The sequence below is a fragment of the Zerene cesonia genome, chromosome 15 (genome assembly GCF_012273895.1).
Source record: "Zerene cesonia ecotype Mississippi chromosome 15, Zerene_cesonia_1.1, whole genome shotgun sequence".
Lineage (NCBI taxonomy): Eukaryota > Metazoa > Arthropoda > Insecta > Lepidoptera > Pieridae > Zerene > Zerene cesonia.
The window spans coordinates 1313103-1330745 of NC_052116.1; the positions used below are offsets into that span (position 1 = coordinate 1313103).

Consider the following 17643-nt stretch of genomic DNA (forward strand, 5'->3'; position numbering starts at 1 on the left):
CAGATTCGAAATTCAAATGTAATATTTTTTTATAATTAAGTGTAACAGTATTTATGGCCAGACTAAGTATATACTCACAGTGACAATGGCGTTGCTAGGTAATCCCGGACTCTGGTTTGAATAAATAAAGGCCCCGTTCACCGACTACAATAAAATCTAATAAAGCAAGCGTCTATCATTATATACCTATAAATAATATAGAAATTAAAAACTTTTTAACGGATTTTAAACGCGATTTATTCATTATATTATTAACCCGACGTTTCGAACACTTTACAGCGAGCGTGGTCACGGGGAGACTAAGATGTTATATGTCTTGAAAGTCATACAAAAATTGTTGTTTGTGAACTACCTCCACCTATTTCTCCGCAGTTGTAATACTCGCGTAAAATCAAACACAAGAAAATACTATAAATAATGTTATGTAATTAAATGTTTTAGGCAAAGAGTGAACAGGTACCTTCTAGGGAAGCGCGCTCCATCTTAGACCACATCTCAGCTTACCATCAGGCGAGAGCGTGGTCAAGCGCTTCCTTATCATTATTATTATTAAAAAAAGTAACCTAACTACTTATGTAATCAGTGTACATGTAATGATTTTGTAGAAACCTGTCTATTTATTTTGAAAATGGAAATTATTGGAAAGTATCATGTGGGAGACGATCCGTACCAGGGAAGTATCACACCCCCACAGATAAACGGCGTGTAATAGTATCATGCTACTGTGTTTCGTACGGTGAGTGGGGGAGCCGGAGGCCTGTTTCCTCTTCCTCATCCCTCCCAGTCCATTTCTCACCAGTCCTCAAACCTTTCCTAATCCCTTTTCTCCATCTAGCCACTGCGTAGCTGCACCACTACATAGAATATATAAACTGGTTTCAATGTTAATCTATTATTTCATGATTACATATCAGTCCCAATAAGATTAATTGTTTCGGAAAAATACGTTTATAAGCATACGCATACGTTTATATCAATTTTGACGTCGGTATTTTTTCCAAATATAAATATTTACAATAATGACGTTGCGAGATATTAGATGTCCTAACAAAGAGTCCCATTTTTTGTATAAAGACATAACATTGAAATTGATACTGCTTACATGTTAACCTTAAAAGTGTTTTATTATGGAAATTAATGAAATGACAATGGAAAATGAACGTGGTTTTACTTAACTTATCTTACCTGAAATCTTTATCTTTCACGTTAGCGTAATTTATTTACTTATCGTATTTTAAAATTTAAAGCAGAAAATACAGAAAACATATACACATGTAAATCGTTGTCTAAAGTGTCTAATTCATTCAAACTTTATTTTTCAATTCAAACTATTCATTTATCAAGTTTGAATGCCGATTTGCTTAAAAAATATAGATAATTAATCATAAACATATAGACCATAACTAAAGAGTAGATATATGAGAATTTTTTTTTTGAGAAATTTATATTTTTTTTTTTAAAGAATAGAAAGAATTCTATCACGGGGCGGGATTCGAACCTGCGTTTCTTGCCTAACCGTAGCAACGCCTAGCCTCTCGGCCGCCCGTGATCCCGTGAGTAGATATATTTCAAAAATGCATTGAATAGTAAATAAAAACTTAGTTATCCACTGAGGTTCCTATTAACAAAGGAGGTTCACAAATCGGATAATTTTTTTGATATCTCATGCGAAATAACTTCATGCATTTTCAACCGAATCGCGTAATTATTTTTATGTTTGATTGGAAATTAATGTCATTTGGTCCCATTATATAATCTGTAGTACATACCTTAGGAACATGGTGACCTTTTTTTAGGAATGATTTGTTAGTACATAGAATATTTAAATAAATCAATACGCCAATTAGTTCCGTTAGAGCTTTATCAACAATTATAGTTGAACTAAATGACATAGTTAGCGACAAAGCAAACTGTAATCCTCACAGAAATTCAATGTAGGTCTGTATTTAAGTTGCCAGCGTTGCTATCTCAAACTATGCAGCAGAGCTTGCGTCGTATGGCATCAATTCTCATATTAATCAAGTGGTAATTAGTAACGATGTGATATTCAGATAATTAGATATTCGATAGATAGATTTTGATATTAGATTAGAAGATATTAGATATTTGCTTGATATTGGATGTTTACCTAATCATGCATCTTCCACTCGAATGTCATATTTTATTAGTAAAATAAATAGATATTCTATCAATAGAGATATTGTCAGGCGCATAAAAATTCACATATGTTTCACACGCTTTCATTAGTTCATCAAGGCATCTTCTGCATGTTTACAGGTTTGTATATGACCAACTCCTTTAGACTTGATTTTGATGAACTTTTAACTTTGAATAACTTTAAGTAAGATATTTTGAGTTTGCTTTTGTTTTTACTCGAAGTATAGTTATATTTACTGTGGGCGGATGGTTTGTATAGATGGAAATATGCATAAATAGATAGGAAAATGATTAAGACCTATGAAAGCAGAGAGTATGATTCTGTATGTGCAAAAGCGCGTTAAAATTGCCAAAGAGCATGAATTCTAGAAAAAATCAAAGCTAATTTTGTACCAATTATTAGGCTTTCTATATTCCCGAATCTATATAATCTAAGATACTATACATACTCACATTACCAGGGTGCACCTGATCACCCACGCGTCCATGCTAAGATTTTGTAGCTCTTCAGGCTAAAGATTCACAAAAACTATATATATATATATATATATATATCAAGTATATAAAGTATACACCACCTACCTATGCGCTTTAATTGTATTGTTCCTTTGTTTTGGTTGCCTGGAAGAGATGGCTCTGTAGCCAAGGTATAGGTTGCATAAGGTTGCCTATTGTGCAATAAAGAATCATTCATTCATACTCACATCCCCGCATGCATGTCCTTCAGTCGCAACTTGACCAGCCTCACATCAGGACGTCGGTCTGGCCGCTCGCTCCAGCACGATTTCAGCACGGAGATAACCGAAGGTCGGGCGGTCAGGTTGCCAATAGGTGGACGGTATAGCACTCCACCGATGGGGTGGCGCACGCGGCCGATGATTTCTGTTGTTTAAATTATTATCCTTGTTTATTTCGAAGATATATTATTATTTTTTAAATAACTAAACTGACTTCGTGTTGTCAGGACCAGAGCAATTTAAATGAGATCACGTAGGATGCACCAGTTTGCAAAAAACAATCATCAAAATCACTCAGTAAAAAGTTATGAGGTAACAACATAAAAAATGTAGAAATGTTGAAGTCGGTTGTACAATTAAGTAAATATTATTACAAATATAGAAGACACTAGCAAACTCGGCGAACTCCGTTTCGCCACCAGATGGCTTCGTTTTTCCCGCTTTTCTGTTGAAATTTTTCCGGAATTTTCTTTGCTATAAACCTCACGACGCCCAAGACCTTTCCAACGAATGCAAAACCGTGGAAATCGGTTCGTGCGTTCTGGAGTTATAGCGTCAGGAAGGAAAACCCGACTTATTTTTATATAGTAGATGATAAGATTTGAAATGTAGACCTGTGCTAAGAAAGCAAAATAATGAAAAATAACCAATTTAACGTCATTTAGTGCTGTGGAGATGGCGGTAATGAGATGTTTTCCAGGCAAGCCCCAAGAGATAATAGAATGAGATAATAGAATTATTTTTATTGCATTATTATGTAGATAATCCTTGTCGTTTATATGATTTTGTTGAAGTTTTGGATCTGTGAATATAGTTTCCTCTTTGTGAAAAATCCGTTCAGCATTTTTGAAAATTAATTGGCAGAGACAGTAAAAATATAACCTCTTTATATTATTTAAAGATAGCGCTACAAATGTAGTAAATAAATAAATATGAATATAAATGAATAATAATATTATTTGTTTTATTCGTTTCTCAGACAAGTGTTTTTGCGACTTCTTTGATATAATTCATCTTTAAGATTTTTAGTACAAAATAAGTTTTATCTTTGAAATAGAAACCTGTAGAATATTATAAAATCAAATTTACTTCAGATTAGTTTTGTAACTTTGATTGGTAATTATAATTCTATCTGTTTAAATAACATAATGTTTGTTTGTTTAAACTTGCTTATCTCAGGAACTATTGGACCAATATCAAATAGCTTTTTTCTTGATGGCCCCAACGTCGTAATTCATTTAGTAAGAACTCATCGAAATTTGTTCCGTCAGGTGAAACAAACAACTAGAAACTATTTCTACAATATCAGATACAATTAGCTGACTCGGCAAACGCGGACGCCTTACTGTTATTATTTAGGGGTATGAAAAATACATTTTGGCCGATACTGAAATCTAAATGAATTTTTTTGTACATATGCACACATATGACAATCGGTCCAGCCGTTTTGAAGAAGTATGGTAACTAACATTGTGAAAGGAAAATTTTATATATATACAGAATATAAAAAGTATGATGATAAATAAACAGTGAAAGACATATTTACTAACAATATTAACACTTCTATAAATAAGATGAATATCGGAAATAGTCGCGGAACTTTTTCCTTCCCACAAACGAAACGGTTTATTTTTTCCGATTCCACGCATTTATTTCTCATCGTGGGATAATCTGTGTGCGGGTTTTGGCGGGTTCTCTTTTTAAATATTAGAATGTTCCGTTCCTTTGCAACTATATTATACGTTTGCACGCATGTTTGGTTTTTGGGGCAATAATTCACACCTTTGTTAAATATGAGTCAAGCTTGTGAAGGACGTGATTTTGGTTTCATTGAATAAAGTGCATTTTGATAATAGACATTCATCTTTTTGTTAAAAGACATGAAATTGAGATGAGACATTCATTTTTTTAGAGCCTAAATAGTAGGAACAAAGTATTAAAACCTTTTAAATATTATTAAATACATGAAAATGATATTAATTTTTCTCATCAACTTATTCTTTATGATACGTCCTATGATACTTATCGTTTATTTTAATATTAGAAAATTGAACTGAACTGAAAAGTTATTTGTGTTTTTATTTAGTAGAAATCTAGAGATAAGGGCGCCATGTTTGATAGTTTAAAAAACAGTAGCAGTCGTGGGACTGCCGATAGAATTGAAAACGGAACTATTAAGTTGAGAGTAATTAAAACTTTATGCAAAAATTATATGAAATTTTTTATAGCTATAGATGTACTATTATCATTAGCACGTCGGTGACGCGAACCGAGGATTTTACCCTCTACCAAAACGCTCAACGCGCCTAAAGAAGTTTTCACTTCAATAATAAGGAAATTGTGTCTCTATCGGTTCGCGTAACAATGTGAAAGATTTGGTTCGGATCCAATACATAAATAAACTGTTCAATTTATAAATATCTTAGCACAAAAAGGCGCAATTAGTACTTTAGGCACTACACTCAGCGTGAGCTACTTACGAGCACTTTTTATCATAAGAACGGCTGATTAACTATCTGAAAAAAGGATAAGTTCTTATGTTGGTATTTAGCTTACTTCTTATGTTGGTATTTAACTAACCCAATGTTACAAATTCGACGAATTAAAGATGATGTTTGTAAAAGCTTTATAGGATTTTGAAAAATCACAAGCTAACTAAGAGTTTCGGTCCGAGCGTCGCTTTTCTGTGAGACATTGAACACATACGAAAAAATTTACTTTTTTAGTTATAAAGCTGGCAGGCCATACAAATCACGTCCGCAGATTAAAGTTGTACGTACTCTGTAGGGTTGTTTTTGCATAGTTTGATAAAAATGCAAACAAAATTTTTTGTACATTTTTTTTATATCTTTAATGTGATTCAATATATGTAACGTAATGCTTTATAACTAATAAAGCAAATGAATGAATAAATATCGTGTTTTTATGACATTATATAATAACAATTTGTAACAAACTGTTTTCGTTTTATGGTAGACTTGTCTTGTGTTTGTCTGTCACAGATAATACTTAAAAATAAATTGCTTTAACCAAAAAGTTAAACTGCCATTAAAAACAATACCAAAGGCACATAACGAATCGTTATCACCATCATAAGTCCATATAAGGCATACACCACACTGGTCAAATGCGACTGTTGTCATTGATGTCACTTGAATGAACTTTCTAGTCTTAGACACATACTCTAAAAAAAACAAATACATTCCAAAATTTACCGGCATTAGTCAAACTAGTGTCGCCCCATGGCCCACTCCTCCCCAGGATCTCGTACAAGATGATGCCAAATGAGTAAACATCTCCCTTTTGAGTGCCCCGGGGGGGAGGGTTGGCATCTCTCAGTAGCTCCGGAGCTCGCCACAGCATGCGCTTCTCGACACGGAGGGCATCTTCTGTATCTGAACATCCACCTTGAACAACACAAATTTTAGAAACATTGTAGCACCTTTAGCTATGATTCAAACGTGAAAAAAAGAAGGAAATAATCACACTAGGAAAAGGTTAGTAGCAATTTTATAAAATCATAGATTTAACATAATACTAGGTTTTTCGACCAGTCTAATTTTATATTACGGGTTAGAATTTATAGACAGATTACATTCCCGAATTAGATTATAATATCCGTATTTACTTTTTCTCATGGGGTCATGTATAAGACTTGAGGTCCACAACGGCTTCGCCCGTGGTACATATATAATCTATAGCCTTTCTCAATAAATGGGCTATCTAACACTGAAATAATTTTTCAAATCGGATCAGTAGTTCTAGTTATTGCATTCAAACAAACAAACAAAACTCTTCAGCGTAATAATATTAGTATAGATACAAATAATTATATACAGGTCTAACGTGAACGAAGAAACGGGTGTTGATATCAAAGAATAATAATAAAGAATTTATAGTTAAACCTAAAAGCAGCGCTAACCTAGACGATGTCATAACTATAGTCCAACTATAGTTATATGTAGTTCCGACACAAATGGGTTTCCGTACATAACATCGTATGAAGCATCTTAATAGTATGTTATTGAGTAAGATCTAGGTGTAAACACATCGTATTATGTACGTGAGCGAATAACCACAGGTAATATTAAACTATAACTGAGGGTTGCCAACGATGTAAAACTGGTTCACTCACGTATAAACATTCGAAATAAAAAATGTGTTATCATCAATGAATATAAAAATCAAAAATTAAATTTGTTTATTTAGAGCCCAACCTTTAAAGAGAAGAGGCAGATGATATATTTCACTGATGTGTATGTGTGTTTGATGCTCTTTCATTCAAAAACTACTCAACCGATTGCAATGAATTTTGGTACGTGGATAGTTGGACAACTGGAATAACATATAGGAAACTTTTTATCCCGATACTCCTACGGGATACGGACTTACGCGGGTGAAATCGCGGGGTGCAGCTAGTACGCTCATACGTGAACCCCTTTACCAATTCAATATATTCTCGTTTTATTTTTGATATTGAGTTTGTAATCAAATAAAGAATGGTTAAGACAATGTATTTTAACTATTAACAGCTGCTCCTTAAAGCATTTTGTTCCTGCTCGATGCATTTTTGTAAATTATGTAATTTACTTGATTTTTTTTTTAATAATGACGTGTAAACCGAATGTTATTTTTCTTTGACATGTTATAAACTGCCAATACGCATGCGCTAATTTCCTTCTCCCGCGTATTTATGTGTGTTGATTAAAAAGTTTCTCAGTAGAAATTATGACATTATGCGTCTAGTGGGTTATGTTGCCGTTGGAATAATAATATATATTGTAACATTAGTTGTTTTTCATTGCAATAAAAAAATATATAATTTATGCTTTTATCGCTCTGATCAGTTACAAATTATTGCTTTAACTATTAAAACAATTGGCAAGCATTGCTAAAAACTGTTTTAATTATTATGGTTACTACTTATACTCTTTGAAGTTACTGAATTGATAAGAATATAATATTAATATACATAAAGTTGTAAAATCGTACGAATAATATTAAATGATTAGTGACCTAATAATAATGTTTAGTGATAAAATAATCTTACTGCAGTAGGTGCGTGTGCGCGTACGCGTGTGTGTGTGTGAGTGTTTTTGGCCCACTATTTATTAATATAATTTATTAATATATTATTATATTTCATGAATAACATCAAAACTGTCTAATTATCTAATTCGTTTATTGTCTGATTGCTTATAATTCATGATGTGGGCGAAGTGTGGGTTTTAATCAAAATAGATTTAAATGTGATTAGTTTTGTTTATGACCAGGATTTTATGAAATATTCGGATTTAATGGATCAAATAGCAATTTAAACTTAGCCAGATTATAATTATATTTCCCGTTTCGTAGAGCCGCTGAACTTGACTTTATTAAAACCTCATAAAACTGCGACGTATATAAAATCCTGTCTGGCTTATTTCTATAAAAGCAAATCAGAATAGCTTTTAGTTTGTCTATGGAGCAACGACGTAATTGAAAGATTTAAAGGTGTATATATTTCTCATTTATTTTTGATACTGTCTTGATTTGTATTTGTTTATTTTATATTCATCTAATATTCTAACTAGCTGTCACCCGCGGCGTCACTCACGTGGTACCCGTAAAATGTAGCCAATGTGCTAATCCAGACTATAATATATCTCTCCAAATTTCCACCATTCAACCATACTTACTTGGTGTTTATAGTATTAGTAGGAAATCCAAGCATAATTTTACACAAAAAATAGAATTACTCTGTATCTAGGTACCTAGCCTAGCCTAAGCGTTAAGAGGTTAAAGTTCACGTGAAACCTTTTCAATTGTTAGTTGTAATTAAAATCTAACAGATTAATTATTATGTGTGCCATCTTTCTTCTTGCTTTTCTTTCTTTAAATTTTATTTGTAAATAGACGATAGTTGAGCCCGTGGCTTCGCCCGCGTAGTGGAAGGATTTTCCCTTGGAAATGAGATGTTTTTTCCGCGGTACTCTATCTATCTTCGGACCCAAAAATAACAGCATATAATCGCTCAGTTGTAACACGAATGAAAGATAAACAAACCAAAATGTAATATCAAAAACCTAAAGCTGGTATTTACATAGAAATAAAATTTAAATGCAAGTAGAAAGTGAATATGTTTTTATTCTGAAATCGAATGGTTATAAAGTGCATTTGTTGAATAGGAAATTTTCTAGTACGTTCTGAAAGTCGTAGCTATGTAAATTGCGATATTATAGATCCAGAAATAGCTTGCAATCACGTATACGGTACCTAACTAAGTATTTATTGTAACCTAGATTTCCGCCCGCGGCTTTCCTACGTGGACTGCAAAATTATGTGATTCTTGTTTTTTTGAAGTGAAACTTCTTTAGAATCGTTGTGATTTCAAACCTGATTCAACGGAAAAAACGACAGGTGAGAGACACAAATACAACAATGTGTAGAATGAAGCCGGCAAAGAATGAGACAGAAATATATACGTGTACTATCGTGTGTGAATCGCACACACACACCTTTTTTTGGCAAAAAGGCACTATGACATTTTCACGTCTTTAGAGAGTGTTTATATCGCGTTGAAAAGCCTATTTCGTAGCAGTGATACTTATTTATTTATACATACAATCTTTTTTTATTCCTTCTTTATATCGCTACCTTTATTTTATTTTTAAAGACCTATCCAATAGCATCGCATACAATAAAAAATTAAGGAGTTTTTTTCTTGTATTCTGTTAAACCTATCTACGAATGTAACCTAAGCTAACCCATTTTTATATTCTAAATTTTTTCCAATTAAATAACTTTGCTTGCGCATTAAAATTCGCTATATGGCCAATGTTTTAAGTTATAATTTTTACTCTTAAAGAATAAATAAGTCAGTCAGTATAACACTTACTTTTCAATGTATGCAGTCCATAATCAGATATCTGTAGCACCCAACGCCTGTCGACCAAGCAATTGCTCGACGTCAGGTTGCCATGGGAACCGAGCGCGGAGTCGTGCAGGTACGTCAGCCCCCGCAGCAGGTCAGCCACCAAGCTGGCCACGAACATGTCGTCCAGATGCAGGTCCCTGTCAGCGAGCACCGTGGCCAGGGAGCCGCGGGAGCAGTACGCTGTGACAATGCACGCCAAGCCGGACTCTATGCAGACCCCAACGAATGGAGTCAGGTTCTCGTGGCGTAGTTCTCGCATCTATGGGAAGAATTTTATATTATTCAGAACTTTTTGCGTTCCGCATCGAAAATGAAATTAACCCCAATGTTCCTATCTGCTATCTGCCAGTGGAAGTCCCGTTCAAATCGGTCCAGCTGTTCCAGAGATTAGCCGGAACAAATAGACAGACAGAAAAAAAGTTGTAAAAAAATGTTATACATACATGTAGTAAAAATAGGTTATTTCGATACTACAAGCAGACAATCCAATTTTATTTATATATCAAATGAATCGTTGCATTTTTATTATCTAATAAAAATAATAAGGCAGCGTTTGTGCACGTTCTCGTCTGCTGGTAAGTTGAGATGTGGCCAAGATGTATTCAAAACAAATTATTGCTATTAAACCAAAAATTAACATTGTCAAACAAACTGCCTTGCACAAACGCAATTATCATTGTCCGTATAGTTATAAATGTGATTAATAAATAATTTCCAGCAACCGTAACGCTGTTTATTAAATAAGTATAGTTTCATAGAACATAATTGTTGTTCGTCAAGCGAGCTACATCGGGTAATAAAGAGAAATATTCGCGAAACGCAGTCAAAATTACATTTACAATATTGAAAATAAGGCGCCTTCAAAAAATGCTTTTGAAATGCGAACGTTTATGAAAAGAAGTATAAATAACGATTTAAAAATAGAACATAATAATTAAAAAAAATAACATAGTTAAGTATTACATGGTAGAAAAAAGAAAGTCGCTGGTTTTAATTAAACATATTCTTAGGCGAAAGAAAAAAATTGTTAGAAAAAAAACGCAAAATGCATTTTTTGCCTATATATATATAGAAGGATTAAGTTCACTTCTGAACAAGAGAAAGCCGAGATGCACGTGTTTTAATTGTATGTAACAGAGTCGCAATAATCTTTTAATTCAGATTCTTTAAAGAAATTTTATTTGATCCAATAGAAATGAATTTAAGGAGTCTATGGTTAGATTGGTCAGTTAGGTTCTGGATTTCAATTTACCCACCGACTTCAAAAAACTCCCGACTAATTCACCTTTCAAACGAAAAAACAAAATCAAAATTTGTTCAACCGTTCGGGTGCTTCGAAGAAACAGACAGACAACAAATTACAAGAATAATAACTGCGTTTGAGTTTTCTGTTTATGATTAAAGTTGCTACCAAACAGCTCATTGAATCGAAAAATTCGCGTCTATTAAATAATATAATAAATTTATACTCAATTAATTATTAATTATCTATAGCCACAGTTCGTTTGAACAGCACAGATAATAAATACTCCCGAAATTTCCATCTACGTGTGCAGATTGCAAATGCCTCGATCTCAAAAGAGAAAGCAATAATAAAATGTAACTATAATAAATTCTTACACATAAACGCCTTCTTTTAAAATTGAGAGCCGAGTAAATAAGAGACAGTCCACTACATTTAGAATTATTCCGAGTTTATTATGAATGAATTGTTTATCTGAGTTTTGAGTTATATTTAAACTGCCTCGTACTTTCTGGGCGCCGCTAGCAGATAAATTGATCTTATAAAATGGGGATATCATAAAGATATGTTCATATATTTTTTTCTATGATTGAGTTACAAACCTCCAAATATTAACCTATCCACTTTCAGATGAATGTTGGCTGTGTAAATCCACCTTAACATTATTGTGGCATAAAGTAATAAACATACATAAATTACATACATCCGTTCATAACAGTTTCTGTCTTCCTTTAAGATAACAAAGAGTCCCGGGGTTGTCCTCGCATAATACCCTTCCCATGGAAATCAATATCGATTCAGCGGTTTAGGTGAAAGAACACAGACAAGGTTGCTTTCTTATTTATAAAAAAATAAAAAAATAATATAATGACAGTATAAAATTATAAGTACGCAATAATAACCCCCCACGAACATTCGCAGAGGTAGTGCCTTTGCGTTTACGCTGCCCGCTTTTAAAGCGACGGGTATAAGAAAAGGATTGAGGAATACAAAGAAGGAATGGTTTGGGAAGATAAGGAATAGGAAACGGGCCTCCAGAACTACTCCGAACTAATATATAATTAACATATCCAAAGGGACACCCAACTGAATTCGTTGGCAAAGTTTGATAACAAAAGTTTATATTTTATTACACGAGGTGCCGCTTTGTTGCGAGCAAAATATGTAATATGCACTAAATTTAAAGTGAACAGCTTAAACTTTGACTGCATCATGAGAAAGATAAATAATACAATGTAATATATAATGTATTATTACACATTGTGACCATGGACTATGTATACAAGTAAGTCAAATAATTTCCGTGTAAAGCTTTGAAAAGTTAACCGTTGGGTTATATAACGTAATTATAACACGATTTTCTCATTTGTAACTAATCGTCAGAAAGGCTTTGATGTCAAAATTATGCTGTTTCTAAATTAAATGAACATAATAAATTCTGGGAATGTAATGAAAAGGGATATATGACAAAATTAAACTAAATTGGAGATGCAAAAATGTCCGACGGTACGTTTGATGCCTTCAAATGGTGCGTTTGATTTGGTTTAATCAAATCATATTCACTAAAGTTAAGCTGCAAAGGTACGAATTAGTGTGTAAAAATGTATAGCAAATAAGCATAGAATAAAGTTTAATTACAATTATAGATAGGCAGAGAATCTAAGGATGCTGTCATCGATAAATAAGCTGCACGGAAGCCTGTCTTTGCAAGACCAGCACTAATCCAATTAGAAGCAGCTAACGAACTTATTGTAGGTATGTATTACTCAGAACTGGAGGGGAAATGTCCAAATACATCTTTGGATAGTGCGACTGGTTTAAGTGGAATACTGAATAATAGATACGGAGATTATGTCTTGCGGAAGCCTTTGGACTGAATTACCGGACTCTTACATGCGATTTCATGGTATTACTTACCTTTGTATGTGTACTATAGTTGTTTTATATAGCTGTTAATGTGGTTGGTGGTGTGGTTAATGAGAATTATACGATTTTCGAATGTATTTTGAAATATTTCAAACATAGTATTTTCTTGTGTTTGATTTTACGCGAGTGTTATATATTTAGAAATTAAAAACTTTTTAACGGATTCTAAACGCGATTTGTTCGTTATATTATTAACCCGACGTTTCGAACACTCTAGACTCGAACGAGTAGACTCTCCGTGATCCCGTTAAATAGTTTTTAATTTCTAAATATTTCAAACATATTATTAATATGAGCTTTAATTGTAATAAAGAAAAACATTTTTCTACATGACGTTTGCGATATGAAACCGTATGGGTTTTGTATTGGTTCACAGTTGCTCATACATAATTTGTTCATTTGCAAGTATATATGCCTGCAAGATGGCCTGCGCAAACCTTCGCAAACGTTCTTTATCTTGTATTGACAATTAAATAGAACACATAGCGACAAAATGTGATATAAAATTGAATATTAATTGAAAAAATATTAGGAAAAAAATTGAGAAATCCAATGTGTTAATCCTTTTAAAAAAATTCAGCTTGCTGTGAAATTTTTATAAGGCACCGATCTATTCCAGACAGCTACGTGGTCAAGGAGAAGCATTTATAATAAAAATAGCAGAGTAAGAGTATTATGAATTTTTTAAAATACCAAATATATAAAGTGAAGTCCCGTGTCCCCTAGTGGGGTATGGGGCAGATGATGTACATCCACAACAGACAAGTACGTGATCAGCCTTCTGTGTCCTGCCAGACCGAGACATTTTTTTTTTTTTTTTGTGCGTCCCCACCGGGAATTGAACCCAGGACCCCTCGGTTCTACGCTCACGCGTTAACCACTGTACCAAGGAGGCGGTACCAAATATATAAATACACATAAATACTTAATCTTCGGACTACGAAAATTTGACCATGTTTCGGAATTTAGGAAACGGTTACATTGGCTTCCTATTCGCTATCGCCGGGATACTCATTTGCTGCATCTTCTATACTGCATTCTGTTTAGCCCTAAGACTCCATCGTACTTAAAGGATAACTTCGTTTACCTAAGCTCTAGTGGTTCCATCTCTCTTCGTTCTTCTAACCTTTTATTACTTAGTACGTCTATCCATCGTTCAAATTTTTTCAATAATTCTTTCACTGTCCGAGCTATTCAACTATGGAATGCTCTACCTGAGAATATTCGACGCGCTAAAACGCTTAATTCTTTTAAAATTTTATTAAAAGATCACTACTTTTCTCTACTGTAGTGTGTGTGTGTGTATGTTCGCTTTTTTACTGTACTCCTTGCTGACGTCGCCAGCCATTGTTTTTCTTTGTTTTATTTTTCTTGTTTCACTTTATGTGTATGTATGTGTATGTAGGTATGTATATTTATGAATTAGTATTTTATACCCGTATGTATATTTTTATGTATATGTATTATTATTTTATTCTATTATTTATATTTTTATGTATGTGTTTATAAATATATATATATATATTTTTTTTATCGTTATTATATACTTATTACTTGTTTTTCTTTTGCTTTTACACTATCCCAGAACTTCGTACATTTCCTTTCCTACCAGGTTGCCTGGCAGAGATTGCTGTTAAGCAATAAGGCCGCCTCTTGTACAAACGATGTCTTTTCTGTTTACTGTGTTCTTGTTGTTTCTAAGTTTGTACAATAAAGGATTATAAATAAATAAATAAATAAATACTTAGACATACATACGTGGATACAAACATTTATGATTTTTTTCTCAAATACGTTAAAAGGATAAAAATTGCTTCATGTTTCAGTGATAAACTCGGAAAATATTAGCATACTGAAGCTTGCGACTCGTGGAAATAAATTAAACTGTAATGTAAGGAAAACCTCAAAAATATGATGCATAATACATTATGATCCCTGGAACACATCAAAACATTTTATTCAGAGAACTAAACACGAGATAAAAAAGAAAAATATCAAAACTGGTTGTAGCAGCGAAGAATCCTACTAATATTATAAATGCGAAAGTTTGTAAGGATGTGTGTGTGTTTGTTGCTCTTTCACGCAAAAACAACTGAACCGATTGCAATGAAATTTGACACGTAGACAGCTGGACAACTGGAATAATATATCAGTCACTTTCTATTCCGATATTCCTTCGGGATACGGATTTACGCGGGTGAAAACGCAGGGCGAAGCTAGTATTTTAATATCTTTTAAAGCGAAATATTAATTGTTTAAACATATACGAGAACAAATTGAATAATCAACCGACATCAGAAAAGGAGGAGGCTGTCAATTCGACTCTTTTTAGTGTTAGCTACCTTTAGGTTAAACCGATTTTTATGATTATTAAAAGATGTTACATCCCATGTGACCCCATTTAAAATTGGTCTAGTTTTGATTATAATTGGAAGGCGATGAGTTATTTTATTTTATTTAACACTATAGTACAAATTTATAATAAAAAATCATATTTAGTACACCAATGTTTTTAAAAATAATCAAACACAGATTTTAACATGCAGTGGGCATTTGTAAAATGAAATTTACAATATATAATATTATTAGTATATTATATACTAGCTGCACCCCTCGGTTTAACTCGCGCAAGTTCGTATCCCATAGGAATATCGGGATAAAAAGTTGCCTATATGTTCTTCCAGTTGTCCAGCTATTATATATAGCTCTTCAAAACCAGGGTGAATAGGCACCTTCTAGGTAGACGTGCACCCACGTAGACCACATCTCCGCTTCCCATCAGGTGAGATTGTGGTCAAACGTCTGCCTATCGACTATAAAAAAAAGCTATCTACGTATCAAATTTCATTGCGATCGGTTCAGTAGTTTTTGCGTGAAAGAGCAACAAACACAGACACATCCTTACAAACTTTCGCATTTATAATATTAATAGGAGAGGATTATTAGTACAGAAGTTATAGATATTGCATCTTAATTAGCAACGCATGTTAGTTTCTAATAAAACGTGCTCACTAAGAGGGTAGCTCACAGTTTCGGAGCGAGGTACATAGCGAAAGCTAAGTTGCTGTTCTATGCATTATAAATTAGGTTTCTCCAAGACCTATTATTCCTATGAGTTTAACTAGCTTTCCGCCCGCGGCTTCGCCCGCGTAGTCGCATGAAAGGATACATACGTAGAGGTCACTTATCCTACTAATATTATAAATGCGAAAGTTTGTAAGGATGTTTGTTGCGTTTGTTGCTCTTTCACGCAAAATCTACTGAACCGATTGCAATGAAATTTGGAACGTAGACAGCTGGACAACTGGAATAACATATAGGTAATTTTTGATCCAAATACTCTTACGGTATACGGATTTACGCGGGCGAAACCGCGGGGCGTAGCTAGTAAGTGATAAGGCCGCCTTCATTGCTGTATCTTCCTATTTGTTTAAGTTTTGTTTTTGTTTTTTTGTATTTTGTTGGCAACACAATAAAGTGTTTAAATAAATACACAGTTAAGGTTCTTTCACATAGGACCCACTCCATAGGATTTCCGGGATAAAAACTAGTCCTTTCCGAGTCTAAAACTCTCTATACTTTAATTCACATCGGATTAGCGGTTTAGTCATGAATAAGATAGTGATAGGACACAGACGGACATCATCACTTTCGCATTTTTTTAATATCTCTTTAGATATAAAATTACACAGAAACGGCTGGACCGATTTTCATGAAATTTCTGTGCATATCGGGTAGGTCTTCGAATCGGTCAACGTCTATTTTTCATACCGCTAAATGATAAGATTAAGCCGGAACAGCGTTTGCCTGGTCAGCTAGTAACACTTATCTATACTAATATAATAAAGAGGAAAAGTTTTTTTGTTTGTTTGTACCATAAAGGCTTCGAAAGTACTGGTCCGATTTTCAATTTTTTTCACCAAAAGAAAGCTACATTATTCCCGAGTGCTATAGGATACTTTTTATCCCGGAAATGTACCATGGCGAAGCCGGAGCGAACAGCTGGTATATAATATTTTTGAACAACATTAAAATTTACAATGCTTTTCAAATATCCAATTAATTGAATTATGTGATGCAACCACACATATTCAAATTATGTTGGTAATCAAACGTAGTATTCTGCTTCCACTGTGAGTAAATGAATGACCACTATGGTTTCATTCAAACGCTGGCCTAATTATTGTCCATGTAATAATTATTTCATACTAAATGCGGGTGGATATCTGATTTCGTATTTGTACTTGCCCACTATTACCTTCGTATTTTATAAACACCTAGCTGTTCGCCCGTGGTACATATATAGCCTATGTGATTTAGTGAAATTGCAGCTTTCTAGTGGTGAAAGAATTTTGAAAATCGGTCCAGTCGTTTTTGAGTTTATCCATTACAAACAAAAAACAAATTTACAAAAATACAAATTCTTCCTCTTTATAAGATTAGTGTAGATTTTCTAGTTATCTATATGTTAGTAAAAGAAGATAGAGGATACATATTTATAAAAATATCAATTTCAACACACTTCGCGTCTTTCCCTGTGATTCATTGTTAAGTTGAATAATTAATTTATATTGGTTTGCTACATTTAATTATACTTGGCTTCGTCCTTCGAGATTAGCATATAGCATAGCACTTGTAGTACCGCGCAGCGATCGCCATTCCTT

The 17643-nt window shown here is 33.5% G+C and overlaps 1 protein-coding gene across 1 annotated transcript in view; it reads right to left on the minus strand.

The window, feature by feature from the left end:
* Nucleotides 1–17643, minus strand: part of LOC119832421 (guanylate cyclase 32E) — an 81790-nt gene that overhangs the window by 23467 nt on the left and 40680 nt on the right. Inside the window, exons 14-16 of the mRNA XM_038356093.1 lie at nt 9772–10069; nt 6110–6301; nt 2862–3039 (exon numbers count right to left, since the gene is read on the minus strand). Of these exons, the coding sequence (XP_038212021.1) occupies nt 2862–3039; nt 6110–6301; nt 9772–10069 (668 nt within the window). The remainder of the gene's footprint in view (nt 1–2861; nt 3040–6109; nt 6302–9771; nt 10070–17643) is intronic.